Source organism: Cordyceps javanica, chromosome 1, assembly GCF_051103115.1.
Source record: "Cordyceps javanica chromosome 1, complete sequence".
NCBI lineage: Eukaryota > Fungi > Ascomycota > Sordariomycetes > Hypocreales > Cordycipitaceae > Cordyceps > Cordyceps javanica.
In genome coordinates, this window is record NC_139295.1 from 5,488,201 (window position 1) to 5,506,816 (window position 18,616).

The following is an 18,616-nucleotide window of genomic DNA, read 5'->3' on the forward strand; positions in this document are numbered from 1 at the left end:
AATAAACCCATGTCATCTTCGTTCTCGGACATTTCCTAGACAGAAAAGGATCAACCTCCGGTAGTTGACCCTGTTGTCAGCTCTGCAAGCCCGCGAGTGGCAACCTGCAGTGTAATTGTGGCTTACAGCTAGAGGGCGGACTAAGCCTCTTCTCACCCATGCATCAGCGAGATAAAAGAAAACTGGTCCATCGTGAGAAATCCCAGGGTTCATCAACAATACTGTTATGCTCCATAGTCTTTATTACATCTAGGTCTGAAGCATTGATTCATCTCACCTTTGGGTTCTCTGATTTCCGCATCTGTGCTGCTATACGCTCTCTCATTGCCTACCTACATTTAGTGTTTGCAAGTGATCAGTTTCCTGGCCCCTCGTGGCACAGTTGCGCGGCCGCTCCGTGATGGAGACTGCAGATTCTGTCAAGACTATGCACGGAGTTTTTTACCTTTCGGAAAAGAGAAGCGTCATAGAAACAGGGGTTTCGGCAGAGCGGATCCTTGAAAAATGCATCGTAGTGGGACATGGCGGAAAGAGACAACTCATTGAGATGGCATGTGAGAGCATCGAAACAATACTCCGATGCGTAACCCACAAGGGCTATATCTGAGCAGACGTCACGGAATAATACAGCAGTGGGGCCAAAGAAATATCGAATCTTGGAATCTTTTCATTCCCATTCCATTGTTTTCATTCATCTGAAAGTAAAATTTTTAATAGCTACCGAAAATAGACGTTAAACCCCCCACCCACACTCAAGCAGTCAAAAACCCAACCGGGTATCGAAGCCCAAGCACGTTGGGGAAGGCTCCCTTTCTTCTTTCCCACCAAGAAGACTGAGAAAATATTGTAGCAGACGCAAGCGACCAAAGACGAACAAAGTCCAAGCAAAAACGCAAGCAATACATCCCCCAAAAAGACTTGGCGAAGAAAGACCCCTTTGCTTGCACTGGAGGGGAAGAGATGGAACGAATTCGGTCGACAATTGTGTACTGCCGGCGGCTGCGCGGGTGCGCGCCAACCTTTACCTGTAGCGCCAGAGAGACAGGGTGTTGTGGCGCTTCCAGGTCTTTCTGCGGCCAGCACGGGTCTTGTTGTAGCGGTGACCCTTGTTGAGACCGCGGGAGGCCTTGCCGGTGGCGGTGAGGCCACGAGCCTCGCGGTGCTTGTGGACGGGGTTGACGATCCAGTTGATGCGGGGATCAATGCGGATGGCCTTGTGCTGGGGGTCGACAAGGATGACCTCGTAGTACTTGTAGGTCGAGTCCTGGTTCACCCAGTACGAGTTGAGGACGCGCAGGTTGGCGCAGCGACGGCCGACACGCTCCTCAGCGGTAGCCTTGAGGGAGCGCTGGTACTTGAGCTGGTTCACACCCATGTTGGTGGGCTTGCCTGCAAAGCGAATCTCGTTAGCATCTTATGCCTCCTGCCGTGACCAGTCAGGAAAAATCTTACCGAAGGTGGCACCCTTGGCAACGGGCTTCTTGCGGCCACCACGGCGGACGCGGACGCGGTAGACGACGTAGCCCTGCTTGGCCTTGTAGCCGAGACGGCGAGCCTTGTCAGGGCGCGAAGGGCGCGAGGCGCGGTGAATGACGTTCAACTGACGGAGCTATATTGATGCAGTCTCAGCATAATGTTCAACGACTGTATAGCAGAGGCGACTTGACGCCAGATACGGATTGGTCGAGCATGGAGGGAACTGAAAAGGCCAAGGAAAGAGAGTCCAGCAAGCTGAAAGGCTATTCCTTGCGCCTTCTCGGTCGTCCATGCACGAATTTTGCCAGCCCATATCCGTCGACAGAGGTTCGCCCACAACAGCGACAGGGCAAGAGAAATAAAAACAGAGACGGGGTATTGGAATCGAGGCGATGGTGTAGAAAACGACAAATATTTGTTGGCTTGGTTTCAACGTACTTCCCAGCAGCGAACACGGAGAAGGAAGCGCATCACATCGGACTGCTTCTTCTTCTGAAGTTCCTCGACATACTTGAGGGCACCCATTTTTGCTGTATCCCGACGTTAGCAAACGGGAGGATGATTCGGTGATGGCAGGGACCTCAATCGCAAGACTCTCTCTCTGGTAAACAGAATATGACTTGTATTATCGAGCTGGAGTCGGAGGCGATTGAGGCATAGTGAAGACGTACCGGCTTATGTGGTGATGATGTTCCTGCCGAGGGTTAGTAGAGCGGATAGCGAAAGAGAAATTTCAAAACGATTGCCCTCCAGTGCGATGGGGAAAAGTGCAGGTCGAAAAATTGGCCAGCATTGTGTGGGCTAAGCGACGCGCTAGCCCAATTTGAGAGCTAGCACCCTAACACTTGCCCCTCCTTTGCCCTTGTCTACAAAACGAAAAGTTGACCCTCAAAACTGTTTGCTGAGTCAGCAGGGATTAGGTAATATGATTCCAGGGCAGGAGGGAGAGTGGAGCAAACGTGCACAATTGAGTAACCGCTCTTGTGCCGATCTAGATTGGATAAAAACGAGTGGAGCTAGTAACATGTGTATTTTATGCATTACTTAATGCAGCGAATCGGGCTGTTTGTTGCAAGACCGTACTGATTGTCGAGACCCAAGGCTAGAAAAGACTCCGTTTGTGCACCCAACATTTACAAAACATGGCTACAGCTTGTGCTTCCCATCATAGTAGCCCGAGTAAGAGTCAAAATGTATCCTTCAACACACTCCCATAGACATTGATGAGCTGAGCCGCTGCCGAACCCCACGTCACCTTGCCATCGGGCACCGCCTCGTCCAGAATCTCCATGGCGATTTGCGCCAGCTCCTCATCCCCAGTGCCTGGCGACGGAACCGCCAGCGGCGGCCAGCCGGCCGGTGCCAGGTGTCCCTCTGCAATCTGGCGGGCGAGCTTCCGGGCCTTGCCGTTGAGGGCGGTGAGGTCGACGACGTCCTGCTTCCAGCGCATCCATCTCGGCTCCGCGGGGCCGGGCTCGTGGCTGCCGGCCACGTCGTAGCGACTCGCGAGGGATCGAAACCGCTGCAGGGCGCGCTTGGCCTCCTCAAAGGCCTCGCAACCCGTTATGGGATCGTGCGACCGCAGCGCGTACTCGTTGGCGAGCGAGTCCGCGAGGCTCCCGTCGGCCCTGCTGCTGCCGTGGCCGTCACGGCGGGTGCGTTAGCGGGTATTGTTCAGCCTGGATTCGCTGACCTACGTAGGCTTGCTGCGCTCATCATTGATGATGAGAAACACCTCGTCGCCTTTTGCTCGAATCTCGTTGATGGCATCGGTTGCTCCTTTACGACCATGCTTTGCCGCTCTCGCGTTGCCATGCACGCTTGATTACATGTACGTTAGCAGAATATACACCCACGAGATGGATCGATGGCGGCAAATTGTCCCACCCATTTTTACCAAGACCTTTACCAAGAGCGAGATCTTTTGTAGACCGCGTCGTTTGCTTCGTAGTAGTGACCTTCTTGGCTTTGCTGGGTTGATCAGAGTCGACCGAACCTGTTAAAGAGATGGGGAGTTGTAGTTAGTAACATGGATATATCCGAATCTAGACATGGAGTATGCTGCTATAATTCTTCTGAGATGCTGGCTTACTGGCGGTCGGCCGACCTCGTTTGCGTGAGCTCGTTTGTGGCATGCTGCTTTCATGCAAGGTTTGCTGGTAGTGGTCTAGATGGGCTCGAGGGTTGCGAGTTGGGAACCTTGGTCTCCAAGCCGATTGAATGGGTACAATGCCACGGCCCAAGAAGGGACATTTGAGTTGGCCGGACTTGAAATTGGCAGAGTGTCAGCTGGACCTGGCTGCCAATTGTCGCCGGCGGCATTAAACAGTGGCTACACGTGATGTGTGCAACAGAAAACATGTCCGAATATTATCTATAGTAGTACCTGCAAGGAAAAGGAGAAAACGAAATCGATTCCAGCGCCAGCGTATTCGCTATACACAACCAGTAATTAGACGGTGCAAACCTTCCTCGCTGATTTCTCTAGTCTGAGGCCCTGCTAGGCTGCACAGTAGTCTCACATGAGGTGCAGCCAGACCTCTGGCCAAATAAACGTCTCAGTCCGATCCCCCAACCGCTATATCTTTATCTATAATTTCTTTAAGCCCTTTAATAAAACCGCGAGTCAAGCAAAGTATGAAATAGTGAAACAAGAAAAAGAAAAGAAAAATTCCAAAGCAGAATGAAAACATGGTCGTAACTGTTCTCCATCTCAATCTTTCCAGTATAGCCCCTATAATCCCTATTATCCAGTAACACATGTATCTGGCCCATGTACTGTCTGAACCAGACCGGTATCATGCCACCATAGCTTGGTGGCCATAAGACGCTGAAAAACGCAGCGAAGATGAAGGCGGCGATGAGCAGACCGGGCGTAGGCAAAACAAAAAAGGTATTGAAAATATCCGCGCGCCGAAAGTAAAGTCTTAGCGAAATGAAGGATCCAAATGTCTTTGTCCAGCAGTTTTAAAATTGTCAGACGCCGTCCCAAACCAAATTCCCATTTGTAATACTGCTTTTGCAAGTCATATGTCCATGTCTTCCCCCCATACCATCCAGTCTTTTTTATTTTCGAAATTTTGTCTTTCACCTGTGTAAATATCATTCATGCTTGGCCGTGACGAGAGAGAAAGATGCGAGTATTGCTGACAACAAGGTACACAATTCGAATTCCGGCCCTCGCCTGTCCTCGATATTGCTATTAATGAGTGTTTAGGGAAAGTCCCTGGAATGCAGCAGTCCAATCCCCCTGAGGGGGGATGGGCGAACCGCGCTGCAAGTGATGCGGCGGCCCCCCTTCGCTTTGTGGAGGGTGGAAACGCCGCTGTGGTGCTTGAAAGTCCACCGGATGCTGGAACCCACCTGGGACACCTTCCATACTAGGGGAGGGACCAAGATGATAAGGACCGTGCGGTGGTCTGGCATTGCCAAAAGCTCCTGCAGGGCCGAATGCGTAGTTTGAGTTAGGGAAGCCGGTGGCAGACACGGGAGAAACATGGCGGTCCATCCCCATAGGGGGTTGAGTGAAACCGCCAGGACTCAGGCGCATGCCACGACCCTGAGGACCTGGCGAGATGGTTTGCGCCGTGTGGACAGGTTGCGGCTGCGACTGTTCGAGCTGATGCGCGTTTCCTCTGCGATCACCAGTAGCCGATGCCCTGCCTTGGCTGACCGCGCCAGGTCCGACTCCGCTAGGTGCCTGGATGCCCAAGGTAGGGCTCGCAAAAGAAGCTGGGTTAATGGCCGACATCCAAATTCTTGTCTTGTAAATCTTGAACAAGTCGGTCACAAGAGAGTTAAAATTGATGTAGGCATCGGCAAAGTAATAGAAGGTGAGCTTTTTCCAGTCCCTGTTTCGGATTAGTAAACAGTGCTACCTTTCTGCATCGCATGGAAGTACTTACATCTGGAACTCGGCGTCAAGAATCTCCATGTTGAGCCCATGCTCCTTCACTTTTTGCATGCAGACTCTTTTCGCTTTCGCCTCCTGGCCCTCCTTGTCCCGGAGGGCGTGGACCTCATGATTTTGGGCAAGGCGCTTGATGAGCTTCGGACGAATCTCGCCATTCGTTGGCTCTTGCATGTGGTGCTGGCCTGCTGGGCCCATACCTCCCACGGCGCTACCTGGCAAGCCGTGCGCAGCAGACAGCATCCCGCCATTGCCCTCTTGAGCAGCGGCAGCGCCTTGAGAATACATCATGAGCCATTTGTATTGCTCTTCTGCGTAGTGCTCCTTCAGATCCTTGGCTGTTTGCCAATCCACATTGTCTTTTGCGACGGTACCCAAATCGGTACCACGATCAGCCTCGACAATCACCAAGTCGCCGGGCTTGACGGTGAGACCAGTCCCCTCCTGGATATAGAACACATCGGCTCTGGCGCACTTGAACAGAACAACATGCAGCAGCTGGTTGAGACGGGGTTGGCTGATGCCGTACATGTTGTGGCGCGGTGACGGCGGCCGGTTCTGAAATTGATTCTGTGGAGCAAACTGGCCTGCAAATGGGTTGGTAAAGTTGTTCTGCATCACGTTGCCTAGATTGCTGCCGTGGGCATGCATAGCGCTGGTTGAACCCATCATGGCTGCAGGGTCCTGGAAACCGCCGCCGTAATGTGCATTCTGCTGATCGGCCTGAACAGCCTCCAAAGTTGCAACGGAATCCGCGATGGAGCTGATGGAGCCCTGACGAGTCGGCATGTTTGCAAAGGAGTGTCGCCTACTCTGTGAAGCATCACCAACCAAATAGCCGGGTGAGCTTGACCAAAGTGCCTTCTTCAGCTGAGCGTTTTCCAACTTGCGGCCTTCCATGCCATGGGGAGTGCGATATGTGGGAGGGCCATATTCGCTCATGCGACGTTGTGAGGCACGACGACCCATAGAATCCTTGGGATCATGACTCTCATCCAGCTCCTCAATGGCATAGTCAGATTCTTCGAGAACAACTTCGTGGAGAGGGTGTCCACTGGTAAGATAAGACGCACCCGTCGACGCCCGGGGTCGGATACGTGCATACTGTTGCTGCTGCTGCTGCTGCTGCTGCTGCTGCTGCTGCTGTTGGCGCAGCAGAGCATTCTCTCTAGTGAGCATTTCAATAGTCTTGGATTCAGCGCTTTGATGGAAGGAGTTTTGGAGAGATTCACCAGCGGTCTCGTCCTCATCGTCCTCGACTTCCTTGACCTTGCCCAGGATGGATCCGTCATTTGACATTTCGCTCAACATGCTCGGGCGAGACGGACGGTGTTGTAGAGCTGGATGGTGTCTCGCGCGACCAAGAATTGTAGAAGAGCTCATACCCGAGGACGTAGGCGCTTCTAGCTCCATCTGGCCAACTGAGTATGACTGCGATCGGTACGTTTTGGGGGTTGGGTGAAGCGGTATGGCGAACGGAATCTGGTTATTATGGCCCTGTTCCCGCGAAGGTGATGTCTGCGAAAGGCCCGAATCAGGACCAAAGAACGAGTTGGCAGCACTGCCTGGAGGTACAGTCGATGTAGGCGAGGGCAGAACCTCAGTCAGCCTGGATGGGGGGTCCTTTCGCTCATTGTTCCAAATACCCGTTCCCCAGGGAAATGACGAGGCGCCCGAAGGACGAGGCATTGCTGAGGATGCCGAATGAGAGCCCCACGGTCCGCCAGTGTTCTCAGCGGACGGCGTTGAAGGGTGCGAAGCGTTGGGAGACGAGACAGGATTGCTTGCGAAGGAGCCTTGACGAGGACGAGGCAAAGGCTGAGATGTATCGTTCAACCAAGACGATCTGCGCACTGGTCTATGGGGCTGTGGAACGATGGAGGAAGCGTCGTGGCGATGATCGGCTTCGTCTTCTGAGCTTACCAACGCCTCCGAATCTGGGGTGGAAGTTCGGACTCCAACCTTTTCCAACAGCAGATTTTGGCTGCCAGGACCGTGCGACAGCTTACCAGATTGACTCTGTTTGATGCTACTGCTCATTGTAGACGCGACAATGAAAGGTGCGGGGATTTGCGACAGAGGTGGCTGGGCACAGGCAAGTATAGGTTGGGGCGGGCTATATCGCAGTCGTCGGTTGCCTGAAAGCGCCAGGACCGCTTCGTAGCATGGAAAATGAAAGACTCAATAGTCAGGTGCTGGGTGACAGAAGCAGCCAAACGCACAGGAGCATGTGCGATATTGGGATTCGAAGTGGCAATATTTGCTGACAGGGCGCGTCAAGCAGGGGGCGGACACTGGATAGTCAAAGTGGCGAGCGAGTGCGTCGCGCGGAGGCAACGGTGTCAAACTTTATAAAAAAAATCGGGAGGGGTATAGAGGCGTCTAAAGGTCGATGCGTGTCTAGTTCAGGTGCGGGTATGGGTTGTGGCGTATAGTAAGGCGCATAAGAACGAGGCGACGGAGACGAGTGTCCATGCAAAGGCACGAGGAAAGGGCCAGACGCGAATGCGGCGCGGCGAGAGTTGCGGGAGTGGCAGAAAGAAGAGGCTCTAGTCGGCCGGCATAGTCTAGTGACCGAGAAAGCTGGGCAGAGATGACGGTGCTTGATTTCTGCGGCGCGGAGGAGGTTGCGCGACGTCGGAGGAGGGCTGGTCGCGGAACAGCTGATCGACGACGCCTAGGAGGAAAATCTGGGTGGGCGCAGCAGGGCGATCGAGACTGGCGAACGGAGCAAGCCGCGATAGGGAAGAAACGGTGCTTGCGCGACGGTCTGGGGGAGGAAAAGGCAATGAATAAAAAGAAAGGTGATGATGATGATGGAAACGGAGAGGAGATGTATGTGGGATGGGCACGAGGTGTGGAAAGCGGGGGAGACGGGACGAAAGCTGCGACAAGAGGAAGACGAGTGGTAGCAAGCGAGGCGAGGCAGCGAGGCTAGGAGAGAGCATAGGAGATGTGAGGAGTGTGGCAGAGGTGGTGTGGTAGCTGGGTAGATGGGTACCTAGGTACCTGCCAGTTAGTACTACTAAGGTTGCAGCAGCACTAGAAGCAAACAGTACTTAGAAGTAGCAGCAGCACTAGCAGCAGCAGTGGCGGCAGCAGTAGTATCAAGTGCTGCAGCAGCAAGGCGGCGCTGTTTGGCAGTTTGGCAGTGGGCAAAGGACGGATTGAGAGGGATGTTGGAAGAAAATGTGGAGGCGGGCAGCCCAGAACAAGTGGAGAGGGTGAAGCCGCGGCAGAGGAGGGTGCGTTATTGGGGGGGGATGGCTAGTGTGATTTTATTTTTTAGTGGCTGGCAAGCTGGGGGGTGGAGGGAGGGAGAGAGGGGGGAGAGGGAAGCCATTTGAGGGGGATAGCCTTCTATAAGTCAAAAATGTACGGGAACCAGAGCATGGAAGAGGGCAGGGAAATAAAAGAGATGATACAGATTAGCGATGTAGTACACTCATAGAGAGAGAGAGAGAGTGAGAAAGAGTGAGAAAGAGAGAGAGAATCAAGACGTACCTTAGGTTCCTTAGTACCTAGGCATCTAGGTACCTAAGCAGGTGCCTGTTTAACCGACAACGTTGGAGAGGGGATGATGGGTTTGTGAGTGGATACCATGGTAGGTTGGTAGGAGGTACCTACACCAGCCACTTCATGTACCTTAATAGCGCCAACGGAAAACACGACGGACACGCAGTCAAGCTGAGGGACCTACTTACAGAGCGGTTTCGTATCCCAATACTTGCGGGCGGTAGATGCAGCGGGATGTTTAATGAAATTCTCTTATATTCCAATCTCTCAGGGCTTTTTATTGTTTTATTATTCTTTTGTACAGAATGCTGCTGCATTGCCAACCTCGTGACAGAGGTTGGCTCATTCTACGACCACTCAGCCATGTAGTAACCAGATAGGTACCTTTCTTCCTCGCCAGACGTACAAGGGGAAGCTGACAGGCGAACAACCTGCCAACCTGCCAACCTACCTACTAACTTGCCCGCTTACTTTGATTAGGGGCCTTTTGGGGACACTCCACTGGTTTGGCTCGCTGCTCCTTCACCTCACCTCACACACTACGGCCCGCCTCAAGGCTCACAGACGCTGGAGCACCCTGCTTGCCTTCTTGCTTGCTTGCATGCTTGCCCACCATCCTGCCAACTGCCAACCCTCCCCCCCATATTCCCCAAGGCCCGGCTGTTTTTAGCGCCTGGGCCACCCTGAGAACTTCCCACACGCCACCTCTCACTCAGAGCTAGCAACAGCAACGAGGCTTGGCGATCCCGCCAAATAGCCCGCTGTGGAGGACGGCATCCTGCAAAGAGGGGCTCTGGGGCTCAATTCATGAATCCAGTCAATCAGTCAATCAGTCAATCCGCCAACCCGTTTCCTATCACTTCGTAACCAGCGACCTAGTACGGATCCTTCCCGCTACACTTCTGGCCAAACGCCATCTACTGACAAGACCAATTTCGGCGTCCTGGTCCGTGACAGAGGAGTGCTCTTTCTGCAGCTTCGCCATCGCCGCTGCATGCCCTTCTTGGCTTGCGGTATGTCCCGCGTGTCGTGACTTGCCGTTGCCCACACTCATCCAATTCGTCATCCAGGTAGCTTTCATCAGAGAAATGACCCGTCTCTCTCTGACCCTCCATGCCTCCCTCCCTCTCTTTCTCTCGCCCGTCCATCACCCAAACGGGCCCCTCCACTGCGTTGCATCCGTCGCGAATCGGCAGGGTTGTGTGTCCCCATGTCCTAGTCCACAAAGCCGTGGCCGCCGGCTGTATGCAAGGCAGCGCCGCTTCTGCTCCAACCACATCACAACATACCCAGACACCACCAGAACTTACCACCCTGCATAACTATCAATGGCGCGACGCGAGACAGACAAGTTCTTTTTGGGGGGAGGGCCGGGGAGAACAAAGCCACCACCACCAACACCACCTCCACCACCACCTGCGCCCACCCCTCCCCGGCGGCGGACGTAAAATCCTGCATCCGCAACTGGTCAATGCTCTGGGACGAACGGAGTCAAAGCTCAGCCGGCGAGCCTGCAGTTGTCCAGAGGTACTCAGTATGCAACTGCGCAACTGCAGTAACGATGCATCCATGATAGCACTTAAGAGGGGATCATCATGCCCGACTTCTTGTATTAGATGCAGCCTGCGGCGCAACGGTACTGCGTGTCTAAACGTCTAGAGCGTGGCGCCACTTTGGGTCAGCTAACAAGCCAACTAATTACCGACAGTGCACCTCCGTCGATGATATACGACAACCTCGCGTTCTTCCTCCCTTCCTGGCTGTTTCTGGTTGCTCTTCAACCGCGCAATGGCCGATAGTCGAGTCGCCGGCCATTCCTAATTGGCTGGTACTTTTGAACCCTGGCAACTACCACTCAGACTATCTTGCTTGTTCACACTGACTGGGCCACGGTCCAGCAGCTAGGTATTGTCTCGCTCAGCCTGTTGCCCATCAAACTACATTCCTGCAGTGCAGCGGTTGCATCTTGCAGCATCCAGCCAGCACTCGTCCATTTCATTGCCAATGCGGAGAATGGTCCGAACTATTGCGACTAGACAATGGTCTAGGGTGTTGCCATAGTCTAGTTTCTGATTTCACATTGCGGAGAGAATATACCAGTACATATAAATTCGCAAGGTACGTGGCTTCTGGTGGCCGCGAAACCCCGCCATTCACGTACGTACCTGGAACTCCCAGAGCTCCTTCAGCCAGCTATCTCCTCCTCAGTAACCCTCCTTCGAGCTTCATGGTGCATCACCACCACTGTTGACAAAATATTCTCAGCACGAGGAAACGAGCAAAGGAAATCAGCAGCATCCAAGCCCTCCGGATCTGTCTACCAGTAGATCCAGTTTGCCCATAAGTAGGCCGCGGGGCCAAGTATAGTAGTGGAGCTATAGTTGGCCGCGCGACCCGGACCTGAGCTGGCTTTGCTGCTCAAACTTGACTGGCTCGTAGCGGCCAGGCACCTCAATACTCTACCTCTGTTTTCTGCTCGATGTTGCATGCGCTATGGAGCCCTAAGCAGCCCCCAGCTCAGTCTGCCTGCATAAGCCCATGTCGCTTGATGGAGTATCCTCATTTTACCGGTTGCCCTGCAGGTGCGGGTGTGACCTTTTTTTTTTTTTTCAATTTTCTTCCCGTGTGCGGAGTGTTGCGAGCTGTTATGAAAAGTGTGGAAGCAAGGGGCTAGATGTGTTCGGACCAAACCACCACAAAAGAGCCTCTTCGAACAACTACCTAGCAAAGAACGCCGTCTTGAGACTACCCCGAGTTTTACACTCATCTACATCTGCTACAGCGATCGATCGGCAAAGTAGCATATCAGGAAACATCTGTCAGTCAGCAAGACCAATGGCTCTGACGCGGGATTCCTTCTTGGCACATGTACGTGTACCAACATCAGGTCTGATAAGAGCACTACGGAATACCCAGAGGGCATACTTACCACCCAAGTAGATGCGCTCCGCTCGTATGTAGACAGGTACTGTGAATGACCATTGAGACAGCACGAGGACACATGCTTTGCTGCTCAAGTGCGAATGCATGCATGACGATGGTCTTCTGTATTACTACTCTGAAAGGATCCGGCCCAAGTGACGTGCGGTGTTATTCAGCAGCTCCCATTTTTTACATTGATCTGCCGCCCCCTCCAGAGCTCTCACCGAGAGCGATCCTGCATGAGAAATGTTGTATTCGCAACTCAGGACTTCTGCGCCCGCTTCTCCCAAGGTTGCCACAATTACAACTCCAGCATCATCGTGACTCAATGGAAATTTGATCGATGGCAACACCGAGCAGCCAGGAATCAATCCCCCCCCCGAAACCCCCTCAATGAGGTGGACGCGCGCGCAGGCCGCCTCCCGGCTGACAAGTCTGGGGCAGATCGTCGGCACCCCGCAAAATCGTCCACTGATCCAGAACTCCCCCCGCTACCCACACCAAGTCCAAGCTTTTGCCGTCGAACCAGTCAGGTGGTCCAGGCCAGAGGTCTGGTGACAACGATATCAAACTATAAAGCCACAATTCTATCTAGTCAGCTGCAGAGATGATTGATGTCGATGCCTTCTCTGGTTGGTCCTGGAACATTCTGGCTCAATGCAGACCCGCATAGAGCATGCGGGCAGCTTCAAGGTGGTGCAATTGTACAACACCTAAATCCCGGCAGATGTGATTCCAACAAGAAGCAGTAAAGAAACGCTGTGGGATAGCATTCATTCATTCATCCATTCGAAGGATGGCGATCAGTAATCACGCTCTGAATAGGACCAGTCGCTCCCAACCCGTCTCTACGTAGTCTAAATCGGGTGAATCATTGGGGTTTGTCCAGCACACAAATTCAAGCACGCGGTGATGTTGAAAGCCCGAGATTTTGATGAGAAGCTGTAGACTCAAACTCAAATCAAGTTTCGACGCTTCCGCGCTTCAGCTGTCATCTCTAAACTCAAACGGCTGCGTCGAGGTGGGCTGTGGGCTGTTTTCGCTTGGCGGGCACGGACCTTTTCGTAGAATTCAGGAACTTGCAAGGCTGCTCTCTACCTTGGCCTGGATCTTTGGTGATCGAAGTAAGTCGCCTCTTGAGACCCATTGGTTGAGCATGTCGCGATTGGAACCCGACAAGGTCGGCCATTCTCAACGAAACACAGAAATGGTATGCCGATCAAATCGCAGAGTATAGATGGAGCAGCGAGGACACTGGGACGGCATGCCATATGCAAAAGATGGCATTGAACGATTACATGAATTTATAAAGTGATTGCAGTACTCGGAGGTGTGTACGGCCTTGGCTGGAAATATTGAAAACGTCGTCGTTGGTCCGGAAGAATGCGTCCAGGCGATATAATACAATCGAATGATTCTACAGTGACAGCTCTGTGAGGTCCATTCGTTCTCTTCCCCTCTTGCTCATCCTCCATTTCAAGGTTTACGCACTTTGAGCAACACCCTTTTGCTGCTTGAGCTTCTCCTCAAACTTTGCGAATTCTTGCAGGGACAGTTCCTCTTCTTCGTCGAGAATCTGGCGGACGCCCTTGACCTCTTCGATCTGGAATGAATGTTAGCGGCTGCATCGATATCTTTTCTGCCTTGTAAGAACCCTGCCCCCCCCTCGATCCCCCCCAAAAAAGAGGCAAAAGAAAAAGATCAGCTTACATAGTGCATAAGCATGCCTTCGATACCATTCTTCAGCGTCACCGTACTCGAGTCGCACGTGCGGCAGGCGCCTCGGAGTTTCAAGTTGACGAAACCCTCGTCGTCGAAGCCGCGGAACTCAATGTCGCCACCGTCCTCCTGGATGGCGGGGCGGATCCTCGTCTCCAGGAGCTCCTTGATCATGCCGACGACCTCGTCGTCGTCCTCGTTGTAGGCCAGGCTGTCGGCCTCCTCCTCGACGGCGTCGTCGGCACCGGCGGGCACCTCCTTGACAGCGACAATGGTCTCGCCCGAGGTGATGGCCTCGGTGATGAGGGCAAAGATCTCGGGCCGGATGTGGGCCCAGTTGGCGTCGCCGGCCTTTGTGACGGTGATGAAGTCGGCGCCGTAAAAGACGGATGTGACGCCGTCAATGTTCATGAGCTTGGCGGCGAGCGGCGACGGGTGCGGCGGGGCAATGGTGGCGCGCGGGCTGATGTACTCGACAAAGGGCGCGGCGAAGCCCTCGGGGAGCACCCGGTGGTTGGGGAGGAACTTGAGGGCGTCATTGTTGGGCGTCGGCTCGGTCTGGATGAAGATGGTGCGGCGCGCGCCGGCGCTCGGGTGCGCCGTCGCGCGCCCGGGCTGGACTTGGGGACGGGCGCCGCCGCCGCGGCGCCATCTCGAGGAGGAGGAGGAGAAGGAGGAGGAGGACGCGTAGGCGGCAGCGGAGGCGGCCGCGCTGCTGCTCATGGTGCGGGCAGAGCGTCCTTGTGAGGCGGCGGCGGCGCGCAGGTTCTGGCGCATCTGCATCGGACATGTCGCCACCGGCCGAGGCGCGGCCGAGCGGAGGACCGCGCGGGCGAGGGCGGACCTCGACGACGCGGAAGCGGTGGTCATTGTGTGTAATGTGCGGTAAAAGGCGACTGCAAAGGAACGGCGGTCTTGTGTCGACGAATGGCTGGTATAATTCGGTTGCTGGATAGGATTGGGGGAAACGTAGTTTTGGTAGTGACGATGCGCTTGGCGGGCTTGGGGTTTGTGTTCAAGTCATGCTGGGGCGAGTCCGAGGGAAAAAAAGTTGAGGGCGTATGATCGAGAACACATTAGTAATGGTGGAGTTATGATGCAAGACCCTCCACCCTGGCATGATTGGGGTGCAGCCATGCTGGCCAGTGAAGCGATACAAGGCCGTGGAGAGGCAAAAGAAGAAGACATCATACATGTACAAAGCAAAGATCTTCTTTTTCCAAGGAAAAAAAGAAAAATAAAAAGATGGCCGTTCTAGCCCAGTATCTACCAACTTCATTATAGCTAAATTATGGTTGTTCTACAACTGCCGATAGCCAATGTGCACCTCAGTAGGAGGGGACCCGGGACCCCTGCTTAAATGCTCCAATATGTGGAGAGCTTCTCGAGTGCTTTTTTTTCCCATCGTTTGACGAGAAACACACTTTCAGCAGCTGGAGAAAGCTGCAGCGGAACACCAGATAAAGTAGACAAAAGTCATCCCTCGTCTGTTTTATTATATTTATATACATATTTTTGCTTCTTACTCGCGTTCCTCGCTGTCTACGACTCCACCAGGCCTTCCAATCCTTCTCCTCGGCACTGAGCGCTCTCTGAAACTCGCGACCAGCCCGCCATGTCTTCGCCCAGCGACACCAAGTCGACGCAACGGAACGAATCAGTACAGCCTGCCTCGGATCAAGCGTCCAAGTCACTGTGCGGAGTCTGCCAGCAAGCGCCGTCCAAATATAAATGCCCCAGATGCTACTTGCCATAGTATGTCGGAAGAAGCTCTCACCGGGACTGTCGCAAATCATGCTACGGCCACAGCCCGACGAATGATCAAGAGAAGAGATCCAGAACCCCACTAACACCCCATTCAACTCATAGTTGCTCCGTGGCTTGCAATAAAACACACCGAGAGAATCACCCGCCGGATCCCGAACCGAAGCCCGAACCGCCGCAAGCCGCCGCTCCTCCGACCGTCACCGCCGAGCCACCCGTGACGAGCGCCAACGACCGGAGCAACCCGTTCTGCGTTCTCGACTCGGCCTCCGACAAGCTGCGAATGCTCTTCAGCAAGTACCCCGGCCTGCCGCAGCAGCTCGCCGACATCCATGCCGCCATGCAGCCGCCCTCGGAATCGGCGATGCAGAACAATGCTATCCCGGCCTCTCTGCTCAAGGGACTGCCGAGCAAAAAGGACGGGTGGAACCACGACGTGGGCATCAAGAACGGGAAGGAGGCCCTGCGCAAGGCCCGAAAAGCAGACGGTGTCTCGGGAGAGGCCGTCAAGGAGTACTGCGAGCTCATCACGCACCTGATGAACGGGCAGGTCGGCGCCGACGCCAACGCTTTGCTCCAGAAGCAGGTAGCGGCGCAGGACTCGGAGCTCATTGAGCACTTAATGAAGGAGGAAAAGCGATGAAGAACGAGAAAACAAAGAGGGCTAGGTTTGCCCTGGTATATTATTTGCTTCATAATTATTGGGGCGGAAGGGTATTGACTAAAAATTATATCTGACGCCAGGACGGATTGCTCCCACCAACCTCCCTGGTGGTTATCATGTGTATCATTCAATTTCATACAGTACAGGCGGTCGCAAGTTACCGCTTGAATCGAGCAAACAGCGATGCTATCGGCGACTTGGGCATATCCGCGGCATCAGCAGGCGGCGAGGGGCTCTTTTCATCCTTGCTCCTGTGGAAGCTATTGAGGCGATTACGGAACTTCCATTTCGATTCACCTTTGGTGCTTTGGGCTGGAGAGGTGGACTTGGGTCGCGGCGGTGGTGTGGCGGCCACCTCGTCGCTCTGGGTCCAGTCGACCCTGTGAGCTTCGGCGACTGCAGCGAGCTCCGTGGAATTCAAGGGCGGCGGCAGGGCTGCGGAGTGTCTGGGCGAGGGGTCGGTGCCCAGCATGCTCCCCGTGCTCTTTCGGCGTGATGCGCGCAGCTGCTTTTCGTCCGAGGCGTGGGCGGTAAAGAAGCTGCGACGCTTGGTCAACGGCGACAGAATCACGGATTCGAGGTTGTCGGGCATCGAAGACGCCTGGAACTGGTTGCGATCATAATTCCTCTCTCGCAGAGTCTGAGCCCGGCGTAGGGCCTTGGCCTGCGTGATTGGCGCGGTGCCGGGCACGGCGGTTGAGGCAACCTGCAAGTCGCCGTTGACGCCGTCCATGTGGTATTTGAGCGCCGCCCGGGATAGCCTGTGGATGTTGACCTTGTCCGGCGGCGAGTCTCCCAGCGTTGTGTCTGCAAATTGCGAGGCCGCTACCCGCGGGACGTAGGGGCCATCCGAAGCCGCCGGATCTGTGGAAAGCTGCTCGTCGAGGACCGTCTTGGAAGCACGCCGGCGAAAGCGAGACGCCAGGCTGTTTTCCGAGTGGTGATCGGCACCTTTGGTCTTGCGCTTGTCCCTGGACTGGTCGAGCGCGACGGTCCGGCGGCGGAGGGACCTTGCCTCGCTCGGCTCCTGGCTGCGAAAGGGCTTGCTCGAGGACGGCACGATGCGCGACTTGCGCTTCTCGGCATCGTAGGCCTTGCGCTCGGCAATGACAAATTGGAGGCGTCGGGTGAGATCTTCAGGGTCCAGACCGCGCCTATGGGGAGGCGCCTTGGGCTTTGGTGGCTTCAAGTCGGCGGCAGTGTTACCCTTGACAGGGCGGTGCACCAGCTGGGTGGTGTGAAAGTCGTAGGCGTAGTTCATGTTGGAATGCATGTTCTTTGGCGAGATGTTCTCTTTATATATACGGTGCAGGCGCTGCCAACTATATATATGCGTATATCATGCAAAATAGAAACGTGCCAAATCTTTCAGCGTCGATTCATTGAACCCGTGCCGGCTTGGATCGTCGGAAACAAACAACGGCCAGAGCAACAAGATGGTTTGTGAGAGCAGTTGCGTCGTTGGGACAGCGTCGTGAAGCTGCTGTGCGATGTGTGTGGGTGCCACCAGGGGCGGAGAAGACAGCCGAGCGTAGGGACAAAACTGAGACAGACGTCTCGAGTAGAGGAGTAATAAAATGTCTCGGTATGCGAAGCGGCGCGTTTTTCCTTTTTATTTTATTTTTTTGTTTTCACCTTGCTAAAGCCACGATGACCAAGAGACGCCACGAGAACGATATCGGCTGCGGGGAACCCCTGTCAGTTGTGCAAAGCAACAGCTCGCAGGTCCGAATGCTGCGAGGATCGAGCTTTTACGGGCAGAACGTTGCGCCGGCGTATCGAACGGCGATGGTTCCAGGCAAGTAAAACAAAAGGAGAACGGTCTCACGAGACAGTGAAGAGATGAGCGTGTCGTGTGTTTTTTTTTTCTTTTCTTTTTAGGTTGGGGTTTCAAAGTCGTGCGCGCAATCGAGATTATAGGATGTCAAGGGATAATAGACTCCCCCCCGATGTTGGCGGCAGGTGAGGGTGTCATAGAGGGGTCCCCCTCCTCCTGTCGCTAGCTATGGGCTGCCGGAAGGGGAACAGAGCACGTTATATAAACTTAAGCCGAGGATGAGAGGCGCGATTTTTTTTTTCCAAGCCCAGAGGGTCCTAGCGGTAAATTTTCTAGGGCGGGAAACAAGAAAGAAAAAGAGATAGATTGAACCAAGGAATCGGTGAAAGAGAGCCGTGTGTCGGTGGGTTGATTATTATGTGGGAGGGGGGGGGGGGGGGGGGGGGGACCTGCGAGTGAACTGAGATCACAGGTCAAGGCCGCTTTTGGCACGCGATCATGTCGATCCGCCCCGGGGATCCAGTCAGTCATGGAAAATATGCAGGACAGCCACCATGGCACCCAACCCACGGTACAAGACGAGGAGGAGAGAGGGGGGCGGGCGCGCCGCCAGCGTTGGACGGCACAGGCCCCAGGTTCGTCAGTTATAGGCCCTTGCTTGCGTCTGGCGGTGGACGACGAGTCACAAAAGGGCAAAACGGGGGACGGACGGGGCCCCAGTGAGCCAAGGGAATAATCAATAGTTAGTTGACCGGGAGGAGCTCGTGTAGGTAGGTAACCATTCATTGGCAGCAAGCTTGCTGCAGAGTGACGTGCACTGGGCTGATGTATTTCCTTGAGAGGCCCATTGTCACTGTGTCATGCTGCA

General features: G+C 54.3%; 4 protein-coding genes across 4 annotated transcripts; 1 reads left to right on the forward strand and 3 right to left on the reverse strand.

Moving 5' to 3' along the window:
* Positions 1-1,021: 1,021 nt before the first annotated feature.
* V2A60_001661 (uncharacterized protein) lies at positions 1,022-7,075 on the reverse strand (the record flags this gene model as incomplete). Its single annotated transcript, XM_083253019.1, has 8 exons — positions 1,022-1,389; positions 1,453-1,609; positions 1,915-2,006; positions 2,686-3,110; positions 3,174-3,296; positions 3,364-3,472; positions 4,840-5,327; positions 5,382-7,075. The coding sequence occupies 8 exons, from the start codon at positions 7,073-7,075 to the stop codon at positions 1,022-1,024; spliced, it is 3,456 nt and encodes a 1,151-aa protein (XP_083109145.1).
* A 6,232-nt stretch (positions 7,076-13,307) lies between these two features.
* V2A60_001662 (scaffold protein Nfu/NifU N terminal-domain-containing protein) lies at positions 13,308-14,413 on the reverse strand (the record flags this gene model as incomplete). The annotated part of the gene is made up of 2 exons (XM_083253020.1): positions 13,308-13,427; positions 13,535-14,413. 2 exons carry the CDS (start codon positions 14,411-14,413, stop codon positions 13,308-13,310), a joined length of 999 nt encoding a protein of 332 aa, XP_083109146.1.
* A 745-nt stretch (positions 14,414-15,158) lies between these two features.
* Positions 15,159-15,950, forward strand: V2A60_001663 (zinc finger HIT domain-containing protein; the record flags this gene model as incomplete). The annotated part of the gene is made up of 2 exons (XM_083253021.1): positions 15,159-15,298; positions 15,413-15,950. 2 exons carry the CDS (start codon positions 15,159-15,161, stop codon positions 15,948-15,950), a joined length of 678 nt encoding a protein of 225 aa, XP_083109147.1.
* Positions 15,951-16,128: 178 nt separating this feature from the next.
* On the reverse strand, positions 16,129-17,232 carry V2A60_001664 (uncharacterized protein; the record flags this gene model as incomplete). Its single annotated transcript, XM_083253022.1, has 1 exon — positions 16,129-17,232. One exon carries the CDS (start codon positions 17,230-17,232, stop codon positions 16,129-16,131), a length of 1,104 nt encoding a protein of 367 aa, XP_083109148.1.
* Positions 17,233-18,616: the final 1,384 nt, after the last annotated feature.